The sequence below is a fragment of the Lissotriton vulgaris genome, chromosome 3_1 (genome assembly GCF_964263255.1).
Source record: "Lissotriton vulgaris chromosome 3_1, aLisVul1.2, whole genome shotgun sequence".
Taxonomy (NCBI): domain Eukaryota; kingdom Metazoa; phylum Chordata; class Amphibia; order Caudata; family Salamandridae; genus Lissotriton; species Lissotriton vulgaris.
The window spans coordinates 920,569,997-920,584,307 of record NC_141689.1 but is presented as its reverse complement, the minus strand read 5'-3'; the positions used below and the strand labels follow the sequence as shown (position 1 = coordinate 920,584,307).

Here is a 14,311-nt window from a genome sequence, read left to right as displayed (position 1 = left end):
CGTTGACACAACCATATACCGAACAAACTGTGAGATTTTTTCCCTTACCATATCAACACTCTGAGATGGCCCATCGGCCAAATTCATCAGATACAGATCTCATAAAGTGGGCCCCTCCACCCCGTGCTAAAATAGCTACCCCTTTAGTTTTATTTGTTTGAGTTGTATCTGTGACAACTCTATACCAGAGTGTATTCAATAAATGTATTTGGGACCCCTCCACGTGAGTTTCTTGCAAACAGACGATGTCTGCCCTGATTGGTTTGAGACCTATTGCTATTCTTTGTCTTTTATTTAAGTCATTTAGCCCACAGATGTTAATGGTCAGAATTTTTAACTTAGCCATTTGTGCCAATAGGATCTAGCTTGTCTCCTAGAACAGCTCTCTTAACGACAAATCAATCTATAATTTCTACCCTAATACCTTGCCTGTATATCCCCCCTCCCCCACCACTAAGAAATAGGTTTATGTATTTAAACCTATTCTTAGGTAAATAGGTTTAAATATATAAACCTATTTCTTAATTTTAATATAAATATATATAAAATTGTCTACGTCTTAAAAGTTAGATTACATTAAAAATCAAATTGTTTACATTTTTTATAATTCACTTGCTTTCATGTTTTTTTAAAACAAATATAAACCATATTTTTAAAGCATTCAAGCATTATAAATATTTTCAAATCTGTCACAGAAAAAGATTATTAATTCAAAACAAAAAAACTGTAACTAATTTGAAAAAATCAAAAACATAATGAGGCATTAATTTAAATAAATAGTTTTTTTGATATGTTGTTTAGAAATCCAGGATAAACTAAAAAGTACTAACACACTCCAATCCAAAATGATTACAAAATATTTACAAAATTATATAAATGGTGAACCAAGGGTACCAGAACACACTTGTTTAGAAAATAATGGAGGAAGGAAAATAAATTAACAGCTCATAGGAATTGATGCTGAACTAATTAATTCATATACATTAAATAGATTTATTTTAGTGATAACAGGTTTAATTACTGAAGTTTTTTCTTTTTCTTATACATTTAATATTCACATAATTTAAAAATGACTGAAAAATTTAACTAATGTTTTCAAAATATATCAACATTCTAAAGAAAGACATCACTTTTAATAAAGTTTATTCACATGTAATTTAAAAAACCTTGGAAGGGTTATTTTATTTCAAATCATTGTTGATAACAAAGGGGTTACTCGGTTGTAATTATATTATTTAATTTTTTCAATAATAATTATTTTAATTTAATTTACAGTGTAAATTTCTACTAGTAAATGGTGAATAGAAATTGTTTTATATTTATTACTATCTGAAGAAGTAGATCTAAAAGTGAGTGGATATACCTATGTAAATTTGCCTTTGTGAATCATCCCCAATACATTTAGTGAAAAAGAAGGGAGGGTTAAGTCTATTAAGTCTACTAACATGCTTTCTATTCCACACTGGCCAGTTACATAATCTTATGGCCAAAAAGTGCCAGTGGCCGAATTATCTTAATTCTATAAAATATTGTAACTTAGAATAGTCACTGGTCAAAAGATATGGAACTAAAAGGAATCTTGATGCTAAATTATTGGATTGAATCCCAAGTGATCTGCTTACTATGCTTAGTTAACAGTCAGGTGTACTGATCAAGCTGAAGAATTTGTCATAATATTTGTAAAGATAAGAGGTAAACACAACAGACTGGGTAAAATAATTACCAGCAAAGAGTTGTTCAGTTGTACGAAAAGAGCAGTTCCAATAACCAATAAAGCCAATGGAAAGCGGTAACTGGTTAATGCCTGGGAAGTTAAATTGCACTTCTTAACAAGAACTGCACAAAGGCTATCAACTGTTCCTATTTCCGAGTGACATCAATTATTTCAGTGTGAACCCAACCTCATCCATGACAATAAAATAAGCAAACCTTGATTAAAGATCTTAATAGAATGGTTTTCACATGAAGATTTGTGATTGCAGAATAATAGCTTCAGTCAGATAATTTTCAAGGCAATCATAAAAATAAGCAATCAGCATGTAGATAGTTATCTATACAAGTACAAAAACCTTTCCACCGATATGCTCTAAATAAAGAAATTGACAAGAGCAAAGTTCAGTTTGTCTATGAGGCCATTGGGAATACAGTGATGTAAAACTCATCATTTTTTATAGCTGCCCATGTACATGTTAATGTTTGGATGCCACACATGATTACACTATGTAAATGAATCCCAATGATCTGCTATGCAAAAGCAGCTGAGCAGTGAAGATGAACAAAATAACCCTCCTCAACACCCTTTAGCCTCTCTTGGCCCACTAGCCCCATTATTAAAAAAATTATATGCACCAGCATTCCCACCTTCTTTGACAATACTCCATTCAACCCAAATAAAAAATACAATACTTGTCATACTGCCACCCTTTCCCCACCTACCTATAGGCCTTTTCAGCCCTTCCCAGACTGAGGTCTGTGCAATGAGAGCAGATAAATGGATCCATGCCAACAGCATCAAGGAAATAAACCCTGAGGCAAGGGTGTGTGTTATTAAATATAAATGCAAGGTCCTGCAGACTCGCCCTAGGATTACCTTCACTGGTCTTCTGCACTCACAATGGTTTGCCAAAGTATTGCATTTGTGAGGGAAGGGTGGGGCTAACTTCTCTTCAGAGGAAGAGACTATCGGTAGGAATGCTTGCACCCAAAAGTCAATATCCTTTTTGGTTCACTTCATAATGTCCCAAAGCCATTATCAAACTTACTTATACAGATACATTTTTGCAAAAAGTTAATTTTATTAATTGTACTTTTTTTTACTTCATGCTGAATCGTCATTGTAGTTGAACAACAAAACAGACAACACATGTTTCTCCCCCTAGTGGCATACAGGCCTGGGGCTTTTTCAAGGTCTGCATCATGAAGAAGAAAAATCAATAGTGCTATTATAAAAATAAAGTTTTCACAAAATGTGCAATGTATCTTTATGAATAAATGTGATAATGCAAGTTGAACATACAGAAATGCGTGTTTTTGATTGCAGAAACTCACCTGCATTCTTCCACCTCCCTCTGATATGAGAGTTCAAGACTGGCAGGAGATAGCAGAGACACATTAGACTACCATCCACCATTCCACTACCTCTTTCAGGTCAGCAGTGACCATAGAGATGGGAATGGAGGCAGGAGGGACCCTCAATCTTGATTATTCTGTTACTCGAAGGGTCAAGGCCACCATACCAAGAAAGGTTTCCCATTGCAAACACTCGTTAGAAGGGCATATAGTGATCCTTTCAACCATTTATTGCTACCCCTATGGTCCATAGCTACTACTTTTACTGATGGACAACTTCCACTACGTGACTCACAATATGACTTTGAGGCGGAGCACAGCCATGATGAAAATGAATGCTCTTTAGTTTTGCTCCAGTGATGCTTACCCTACATGGCCTTTCTGTACAGAGTGACCCGCATTCCCCTCCCTGTCAGGAGCTTCCACGGGGAGCACCACCCCTGGGGCACTTACTGGTGCTGCATTTTGGCTCTTCTCTGCTGCAGCACTGTTCTGGACGTCAGTGAGCATGCCAGGGAGCTCAAACAATGGGACCTGTTGGTATTGCCTTGAAATAGAGCCACTCTATCACCAGGAGGTTGTAGTTGCTCTTGACAGCAGGCTGCCTCCGAGGGACCTTTTTTCTCCTACATGGACATCCTGGTAGGCTTCCAAAACTCACTCACTGGCAATTTTCATGGCCTTGAAGAGAACACTTGGGCGTCTGGGAATCTTACCTTCCTGATACCAGTACTTACCTCATAATTGGCTTGCCATTTTGAATTGGGATCCACCAACATGTCCACCCACTGAAAATGCAATAACTATAGAAGACATCCTTTTGGTGATCATTAGCTGCCATCTAGTGGACATCTTCAATCTTGCTGCTGCTGTTTTTCCTATTCTTGTCTCTTACTGGTTCTCTATATCTCCACTACTGAGCTCTGAGTACACTTGCACTGCCCCTGTTTTATAACCTACTATGGGTGATTCCATGTATTGCCAGAACAATCCTTAATGTGAGTTGCTGCACCTCTTAAGACTCGGTTGGGTGAAAAAGACACCTCTCTCCTTGCTCTTAACCCTGCTCGCATAGATGCCAGGTAACAAAGGTAATCATCAGTGGACTTTTGCAAAAGCTACCCGACCTAAACAAGTTCCAGGCCCTACAAACAGCTTCTGGAGTGACACTAGACTGGATCATTGCCGAACACAAACTTATGCAACCCACAATATCTACGGTAGAATAATTCACTAAAGAAACAAATAGTGAGCTCAAGACCTTCAACAGTGAAATGCCTCATCTATGACACAGATTGGATTCTGCTGGCAAACGTCTGGATGATTTTCATCTTAAGGTGACGGAATCTATGACATGGATTGCGTCACTCTAGCACATGCCAAAAGAAACTCACAGATTTGGAGGATCAAAGCTGTTGAAACAAGATCAGAATCTTTGGGGTCCCAGAAACAGACACTTAGATGGTCTTAAGCTTCATACAAACTTTTATTCTCAAGCTCACAGACATCTTTAATTTAATGATGCAAGAACTTCTAAAGCTTGTCATTGCCTTAAGACGTCTTAGCGCTGCATAGTTATACTTCCAGTCACAGAGCCATCAATAACCATTCACTAAGAACAACCAGGCTATAAGGAAGGAGAAAATAGCCAAGTTTTTAAATGCTTCCAGAAACTGAAAAAATGAGTCTGATGTTTTAGGTGCTGGGGCAGGCTATTCCCGAGAATGCATGTGGAATGAACAAAGGTAGGGCCACCCATGCCACGTTCTTAATCCTGGAAATAATCACTGATTTTGAGGTGGCTGACCATAGGAGTCACTTAGGAAAGTACCTCCTAAGCTGACTTTTGAGGTACTCTGGATCTAAACCATGTGATGCTTTGTGTGCCAGACACAAAGCCTTAAAAGGCAATCCTCTTCCTTACCGGGATTCAATGAAGTTCCATCAATGCTCCAGCTGCAGACTTGAACTTTGGATGTTTTTGCAGTAGGTGACAAGCAGTGCTGTGCAACATCAGTAGCTTAATCAGTGATTGCTGATTAATGCCAATATAAAGGGTATTGCAGTAATCAAGCCTTGATAAGACTAAGGATATGACCATTGATTTTCTCAGATCTTGGGGGATAAAGGGTTCAACATTCTCATGATAAAAACAAGATGATGACAGTTTATTTCTCTGAGCCTCGCATGACAACTCTACATCAAGAATTACCAATACGTTCCTTGCGTTTGGAACCTGCCATAGGAAGAGAGCCAAAAGACTGAGGCCACCATGCATGACCCCAGAAGTCGACCTCCTTCGCAAAAATAGGGACTTCAGTTTTTTGGAAGTTACGTTTTAGACAGTTTTTGCTCATTAAGCTGTTGATTGTTAGCATACATCTTTTGAATCAATCAGCCTCCACCATTACGATGTTAGAAATCAATATCATCAGTATACACTACTGTGGCGAAGCCAAAAGAATGCATAAGGTTAGCTAATGGAGCCACATAGATATTAAAAAGCATTGGGTTGAGAGATGACCCGTTTGGGACCTTGCAAGGCAGGGTAAAAGATTTTAAATTAAACATCACAAAGGTCACCATTGGTTTGGGAACTTTCAGGAATGAGGCAATGCAATTCAGGGGTAATCCTGTAATGCCAAAGTCTTCCTGCCACTTTAACAGAACCACATATGGCTTACAGTATGAAAGGCGCGGGGAGATCCAAACATATCACCACAGCCTTTACCAATCCATATTGGATCTTATTCCTTCTGAGACTGCTACCAGTGCAGTCTCAGTGCTGTGAATTTTCCTATGACAAAACTGTGCTTTGTTCAGTATTTAGTTATTTTCGAGGTAGTCTACCAGAGTTTTATTAAGATGTTTTTCTATAACCTTTGCAGGGAGAGGTAGCCGAGACATAGGTCAATAATTATTCTCTATCAAAGGGTCTAGAGAGGGATTTTTTTAAAAGTGGAAGGGCAGAGGCTTTTTTCTATTCCCTAGGAAAATGTCTCTCCTCAATGATGGTATTACACAAAGTCATAAGAGCCTGAACTATTTTATGAACTCCATCATGTATAAACTTAGGTCTTAGATGTATAACCTTCGGTCTTTTACCCCACCACTGGATTTCCAATGAGCACATCAGACAGTGGCCCATTCCACCACTTCCTGGACCACCACACACCCGATAATAGCTAACCTCCTTCATTCTCAAAAAGTAAGCGCAATTCTATCAGATGCCATAAAGCACGGACCATACTATCTTCAAGGATAAAAGGATAATGATCTCAGGAGTCTTCTCATATGAAATGCATTGTCCACACGAAGTTTCTGGTCCTGCATCCATGCTCAAAAGCCCTGACTTACAGTTTGTTCTCTTAGGCCCAGCACTTAGAATTGTTACTGTGAAAGGCCATGCCAAAGAATCTCAAGACAAAGGCGGAGCTAGCCTTCTGGTTTGAAAATACTTGGACGTAAACCATGAACATGGACACTTCCCAATCGACAGCCAAGATGTCCCAAAGCCCTCTGATGCCTAATTACAGCAGGTAGAAAAGGAATGCAAAAAACTGGAGGATTTCTCACATCCTGCCTACAGAGATAAATCATGCTCCCCCCTTAAACCTCTCCTTATTTCCTATGGCCCTCCTTTACAACCTTGTCAACTGCTGTTATCACCCTCCCTCAACCATGGATCCCTTATTTTTTCTTCATTTGCTAAGAAGGATGAGATTGACATACTAGTGACTTCTACTACCCAACTCAAAGGCCGTTAGTTGGGTCACTTCATAGGACCCCGCTCTACATACCTATCTGACTTCATTTTGCACGACCATCCTTGCTGCACGATGATTTACAACCAAGATGCAGCACCGCTTCAAGGACCTAGACCTATGGCCCTTCAACGCCAACAGTGTGGCCCACTTCATTAAACACAAAAAGACTCTTGCCTTCCTAGATTCCATATGACCTGGCATTGCACTGGTGCAGGAAACACATCTTAATGCCCTTGAATCTGTTGAACTTAAATGTGAGTGGGTGGATAAAGTAATATCCGCCTGCAGTTTGGATGCTTCATTTATGAATTATCCTGGACCCTCAGCTCCCTCTAGGACGAATTGAGTGGCCAATCGTCTTCATAAGAGGCTGCCAGTGCAGGTAGACAGACTCGAATGGCTGATACATTGTTGCCTGCCTGCAAATATCAGACCACTCCCTCATTGTGGAATCTGTCTATTCTCCTATTGGAACAAAGCAACTATGGTTCACCAAATCTACGTGCCTCCTTACTGTCTTTGGCTCTGCTACAGTAATTATTGGCGGTGGTTGGAGCATGGTGCTAAACCCCCTTCTGGTTTAAGACTGGCTGCCCTGACCTTCGACGTACTCAGGATAGAGCTGTCCTGAGTGATATCATGGCTGGGGATTCCTTACAGGACCAGAGGCACCTAATCCACCCTATGGGAAAGAAGCATACCTACTTTTCTCCAGCCCACAGTTTTTAATCCAAAATTGATTTCTTTTTCGCAAATGCAGCTGCCCCACTGAAGATCGGGACCTGTGAGATCATGGTGGGAGGTATCTCTGATCATGCACCAATAGATTTGCTTGAAGAGGTGAAAATTCAGCATATTGGAAGTGAAATAGAAACTTGTCTCCTGGCTCAATATGTATCTAGCCTTTAAAAGTATCTCTAAGCAGCACCTATAGGTGGCTGGTAAGGCTTATCTCCTAGTGCTCTTGATCAGGAAATCTTACATAGCGTGAAAAACATCTGAAAACAAGGAGAGAGTTTTGTAATCCGAAATAATGACCTTGCAAGAGGAATACCAATACCGCCCACACAGGCATGTTTACGTTCTTTACTGGAGAGGAAATTTGAGCTGAATTCTGGTTATAGCAGGGTGATGGAAAAGGCTCTCACGGGGATCAAGCAGACGAATTGCGAACTGGATGAGAAAGAAGGCAGATTATGCAGATTCGCCAGCAAGAAGGCAAATCTACTATACCAGCTGTTTTACCTTTCCCAACCTGATCTGATAGACCGTGAATTTTTGATTTTGCATCTTTCTACTCTAATCTAAACAGTTTGCAATAACCTGGGTATACCACAATTGAAGATTCATATTTTATCTGCCCACTCACCCTGACCGATTATGGGTGGAATTAGAGCACAATATCACAAGGGAAGAAGTGAGAGAGGCTCTCAAGTTGATGATAACCGGCAAAGTGCCCGGTAACAACAGATTCCTAGTAGAATTCTACAAAATCACGCTTTTGAAAACAGTACCACTCCTCACTTAACTCCTTTGCGATGCTACGGCCACATGTCCATTGAGAGAGGGATTTAACAGAACACAAATCTGCCTCATGCTAAACTGGAGTAGGATATAGTTGCTGTACCAGTTACCACCTCATTTCTCTACTGAACTGGAAAATGAAGATCTTGGCAAATGTCCTGGCTAACAGGCTTGGGAAAGTGATCCACTTGAAAGCCAAGTTTGGTATCTGAAACCACCTTCATACTTTGATACATGTCCTTTGGCATACCGGGTCCGACTAAAACACAAAACTGCTACTTTCACTTAACACTGAGAAGATGTTGGACTGTGAGGAATGGCCCTATCTCTTCCACACCATGACACGTATGGGCACTATGCCAACGCTTCTTAAATGTGGTTCAATGGCTCCATAATACTCATTCTGGATGGATAATTTGTAATCACTTCCTCCCTGACCTTATTCCTATTCAACAAGGATAAACAACAGGGATGACCCATGTCCCCCTTACTTTTTCGTCTAACCACTGCCATCTGCTCTTCAACAACCATCTTGGGTGTGCTAAGGCCATCAGGTGAGCTTAAACTACTTCTGTACGCTGATGATGTACTTTTGAAATTAAGGAAACTGCTAATAAATATGCTAGCTGCTAAAGGAATACATGGTAAAGCCCTGAACTGGCTGGAGTCTTTTCTATCGAATAGATCCCAGTCCATCTGTTTAGGAAACTTTACCTCTACTCCTCGGAAGATCAAATATGGGGTGCCACAGGGAGCAACATTGAGCCCAACATTGTTCAATGTTTATGTCTCTTCATTGGCGTCTATAGGCAATAAATGGGGTATCAATATCTGCTCTTACGCTGATGATATTCAGCTGATGGTAACCCTCAATGGTGAAGAGGACGCCAAAAATAGGTTACATAACTGCTTGTCAGAACTATCTAACTGGATGCATGGGCACTACCTGAAATTAAATGTTGACAAGTCAGAAATTCTTCTATTCGGCTGATCCAAACAGCTCAGGGACAACTGTTGGTGGCCAAATACTTTAGGTGCTCCACCAAACCCAACCCTGACCGCTAGAAACCTGGGAATCCATATGGACACTACTTTATCCCTGACGCATCATGTTACCACAATATGTGGCAAAGGATTCGCCATACTAAAAATGCTGAAACAAGTTTTTCCCTGGATTCCGATGGAATGTAGACAGATTTTAGTTCAATCTTTACTGATTAGTAGGCTGGACTACGGCAACTCGCTGTTTGTTGGTATAGCAGATTATTTATTTTCAAAACTACAGCTGGTCCAGAACGCGGCAGCCCAAAGCTGTCTGCGATAAGAAAAAGTACAATTCTGCTACAAACTGCCTGAGAGCGTTACATTGGCTGCCTATGAGGCAAAGAGCAGCTTTTAAAATGTTATGCATTGCTCATAAAACTTTGCATAATACTGGTCCTTACATCCTGCGGAACAGAATTAAGCTCTATGCCCCAGTTCGGAACCTACATTCACAAGCCACAGCTAAAGCAGTCACCACGCAAATAAAATTATCCAGGATGGGCGGGCGTGCCTTTTCGCACCTTGCCGCTAAGTGCTGGAATGACTTGCCTATCGATCTTCGATGTACTGATTGTTACCTCACTTTCAAAAAAAACTAAAAACTGCATTATTCCCTAAATAGAATAAATAGTAGTCCCTGGTAATTTGCTTATGGCTTACTGTTTAATGTTAGTGTCGTGATATCCTGTTGGATGAGTGTTGCGCTTTAGAAGTACATATAACATAACATAACATACCATAACATAACATTAGCTTCATATCGGAGCGGATGACACTTATTACCAACTTTTCCTGTTTTTCAGGATATTGAATAAATTGGTCTAAAACCGAGGCGATGCCCATGACTCTTCATACAGCACAACATTCCTTGCATCAATTACCAGTGATCTGGCTTTCCAGTGGGCTGAAATATTTGGAAGAGCAGGTCGGTTCTGACTTCCCCACCATGATTTAAGACAATGATGGCCCTATCGAGCTACTGGATAAAACAAAAATTAAGATCCCTTTAATAATTGCTATATGCATGATCCAAGCAGTTAAGATGATCACAGACCCCAGTTTCAATTAGATTTTTAGCATGTGATCACTAAAAATACCGGCATGAATTTTAAACCGGATTGATGGTGCTATTCACTGGTACATTTGGGACTCTACCCCATCTAGACTGGCAGCTCCCAAACTATATGCAGCTACAACCTCAGTAGGATTCTGCCTCCCTCACATCTGATCTCACTACAGAGTGCCTCTCCCAAATGGCTTACCATATGAACCTGCATAAGGAACCGCCTATGTGGGTCATGATTGAACGACAACTACATGTCCCAAGGCCCATCAGTTCTCTTCGCTTGTCCTAAGACTTCCATGGGCACCCATAACCCTATCCTGCTGGAAATTAATAATGTTTGGACAACGACGCATGAGCTCCTTCAGGAGGATGGCTTTATGCATCTTATGCCCACTTATGGCATAAAACTGCTCTCACCATAGACACTCAACCCTTCCTAATGGCAGAATGACACATAAGGGGAATTACCAAGGTGGGTCACCTACTGGTGAATGGATTAATAAAGACCTTTGCAGAACTCTTTGAGCAATACTGATTGCCCAGAGCTCAATTCTTGAGATACATGCAGCTACAGCACTGCTTTCACTAATTATGGATGGCTCCATATCTCCTTGTCATTCCATGTCTACTTGGCACGATGGGGGCACGATTGATCACAGGCCTCTTTAACTTTATCATCACCAAAATGTGCTTTGATTCCATGAAACAGCTCATTCGCCTTCCCTGGCAGCAATGGCTACGTATTCCCCATCCGAACGGAAGCAACTTAGCGCAAAACACGATAGAGGTCTCTAAGAAGCCTGGATAAAAGGTTGTTATTTTATAACCCTCCAAGACTGGCCCCGAACCCCGGACAAATTCTTCAAAGTGAAATTGACAAACACATCCAACTGCTAGAGGTGTGCCCAATCGAATTGTGATATTCTGCATGTCCTACAATTGTGCCCCGTGCTTCTATCCTGCTGGACTCAGCTTTGGCAAGTTCTTACAGTACTTGTGGGTTCACCTTTGCCCCTTCGGCTCCATTGCTGTGTTGCAGGATAATCACCAGGGGCCAGATGTAGGTAATTCCTATTTACAGACTCTCAAATACCGAATTTTACCGATTCGGTATTTAAGAGTCGGTAAATAGGAAGGGGGCAAATGTAGGTAAGTCTAATTTTAGAATTACCGAATCTGTAACATTCGGTATTTACCGATTCGGTAAATACCCAATCAGTATTGCCCATTGTTTCCTATGGGCCTTGAAGCCCATAGGAATCAATGGACAATACCGATTCGGTATTTACCGAATCAGTAAATACCAAATCCTGCAAGGGTGCAGGGGGTGTCACTTTGACACCCTCTAGCACCTCAAGTACAGGCTTTTGTGTCATGTGGCACACATACATGCCACAGATGTGCATGCACACCTGAATTCGGTATTTTACCACCCAATAGGATTGGGTGGTAAAATACCGACTCTTAAGGGCCTGTGGCACTCTCAAGAGTGTCACCTACATATGGATTTACCGAATCGGTAAATATACCGATTCGGTATTTTACCAATTCTATAAATTTACCAATTCGGTAAATTTACAGAATCGGTAAAATATAGGCCCCCTACATCTGAAAACCCTGATACCGGTCGGTAACGGCCGAATTCGGCCGTTACCGACCGGTATTAGGGCTCCTACATCTGGCCCAACATCACTACCCTTTTTCGGCATAACAAACGATGGACACTGCCTTGGCTGCAGCAAAGATTTGTAGCCTACGAACAGGTGATCAAAACCCGTAGCTTCTAATCTCGAGGACTTGATGGACTACATGGTTACTGCTGCAGCCCATGAACGTCTGATCTACAGACTGAACGATCAGGCACAACGTTTCTAGGACATTTGGGGTACCTTCCTATGCTTACACTCGCCTGGCTGCATTGCTCATGGATATTTCCCCCATTCTCCCCTGGATAGTTACTATGTATGTTTAGTGTTTCCTGAATGTAGCTTTCTTCGAACTGTAAGTAGATTTCTTCTTCCTATAGTATTGTGTGAAGTACTGGATCATTACCCTATCCAACGTTAATTATCCCCTACTGTGTCCTACCTTCTCTTACTGTATGACACTCAGTGGTATGCATTGCAATATTATTTTCTTTCGTTTGTGCATATTGGTATGCATCCATTATCACACATCTTTTGCAAGTGTCTTTCACATTGGTCTGATTATACATAGAAAGATATGTCAATAAAATGTATACGAACACATTATCACTTCATTTTTCAACCTTTCAAAAGAGGATTGAAAACGATTCATACGTGGGGTTTGTATTCTTTAATGCACTTTGACATCACTGTACCTGGTGTCCTTTTTCTTCTTTTTGCCATTCTTCTGGTTATTAGCTTGCCCTTTGCCTGCTCGTTTGCCTTTATTTGCTTCCTCTTTCTGCTTTTTGGTGTTTGATCCTTTACTTTTGTTATCAGACTGTCCGCTTCTCTTCCTGCCTTTCGGATCTTCTGTTTCTGATTCGCTCTCATCCTCATTATCATCGTCTTTAACTGGTTTTCTTCTGTTGACTCTTTTCCTTCGCGGTGCCTTAACTTCTTCCTCTTGTTCACTTTCATTCTCTTCATCACTGTCAATTGCTTTTACTGCATATCGAGCTCTGCCTCTTCTGGGCGTGACAGCTTGCTTGGGCTTTTCTTTCTCCGAGTCATTATCTGGTAATGAAAACAAATTCAAACATCATTTCAGATCTCCTGTTTAAAGAAAATACTGTTTAACTTTTTTTCTGACATGCTCAACAGAGGTTCTTCCATTAAGTGCATTCAACGCAAATACAGTAACTAGAGAAATGAAAATCAAAATAGGTTTCACGAAGTGCAGTCAATCTGCTTTGTGTTCCTTTATGCATTTATGCTATTTATTTGCAGCAGCAAAAACTATTTTGTTAAAAAATGTTGCACAAGAGGGCACTCATTGCCGTACACAGGGCATTACAGTGAATAGCTGACCATTATGAGTATGAATATTGCTCGGTCTTATTTCTTTTTGTAAATATGTTACGATTGTATTCTAATAATTTTTATGGTTTATTGATTATGCATAGGAAATAGGGGCTGGGCACTCCTTTTATTTTTCGGCTTTATATGTTTGGTTATACCTTTTTATATGCGTGCTGCTCAGGTTTGCACAATGTCCAAATTGTGCACTTCAAATCAACAAAAAAACTCAAGTGAAACCACTTGACCTTATGCGCACTGTTGCAATTCCTGCTGGAGGGCTACTGTTTAATTTATCAACACAACTTGTTTCAAAATATTCAACATCATAAACTTAATCACATGAACTCAAGCATTGAATGATTTGTTCATTATTGCTTTACTTGTAGCTTTTTCAAAACTTCAAATCAAACATTATGACCAATTGCAATTTCATTGGATTATAATATTTCGTTAGATGTTCAAAATAAACATTTTACACTTTTGCCAATGCCCTATGCATTTCGGGCCTCTTGGCCCTTCCTCGGGGGCTGTATCTGTAAATAAACAGAAAAGTTCATACCATTTGACATGTTCCTTCAATATAATAGAGAATGCAGTACAGAAATCTTTAGCATAGTGACTTTATGTTGTTCAGAGTAAATGCATGCTGTTTGGTGATAACTGAAATAGAGCTGAGAAGTAAAAATGATGAAAATGATTAGTTGATCTGTAGAGGGGTTCATGCAGTCTAAAAAGATAATAGTAAAACCAGCCTGAAAACTGAACCCAGGACGAAAACAACTATAGGACATGCGTGGGATTTTGTCCCGTGTGTGTAATCGAGTGAGAATCCACCATGGATGTGCATGTGTTAC

At 40.2% G+C, this 14,311-nt stretch overlaps 1 protein-coding gene across 1 annotated transcript in view; it reads right to left on the bottom strand.

Moving 5' to 3' along the window:
* LOC147727212 (transmembrane channel-like protein 2-B) overlaps positions 1-14,026 on the bottom strand; it is a 748,500-nt gene extending 734,474 nt beyond the window's left edge. Inside the window, exons 1-2 of the mRNA XM_086963588.1 lie at positions 14,017-14,026; positions 12,812-13,172 (exon numbers count right to left, since the gene is read on the bottom strand). Coding sequence (XP_086819714.1) covers positions 12,812-13,172; positions 14,017-14,026 — 371 coding nt within the window. The remainder of the gene's footprint in view (positions 1-12,811; positions 13,173-14,016) is intronic.
* Positions 14,027-14,311: the final 285 nt, after the last annotated feature.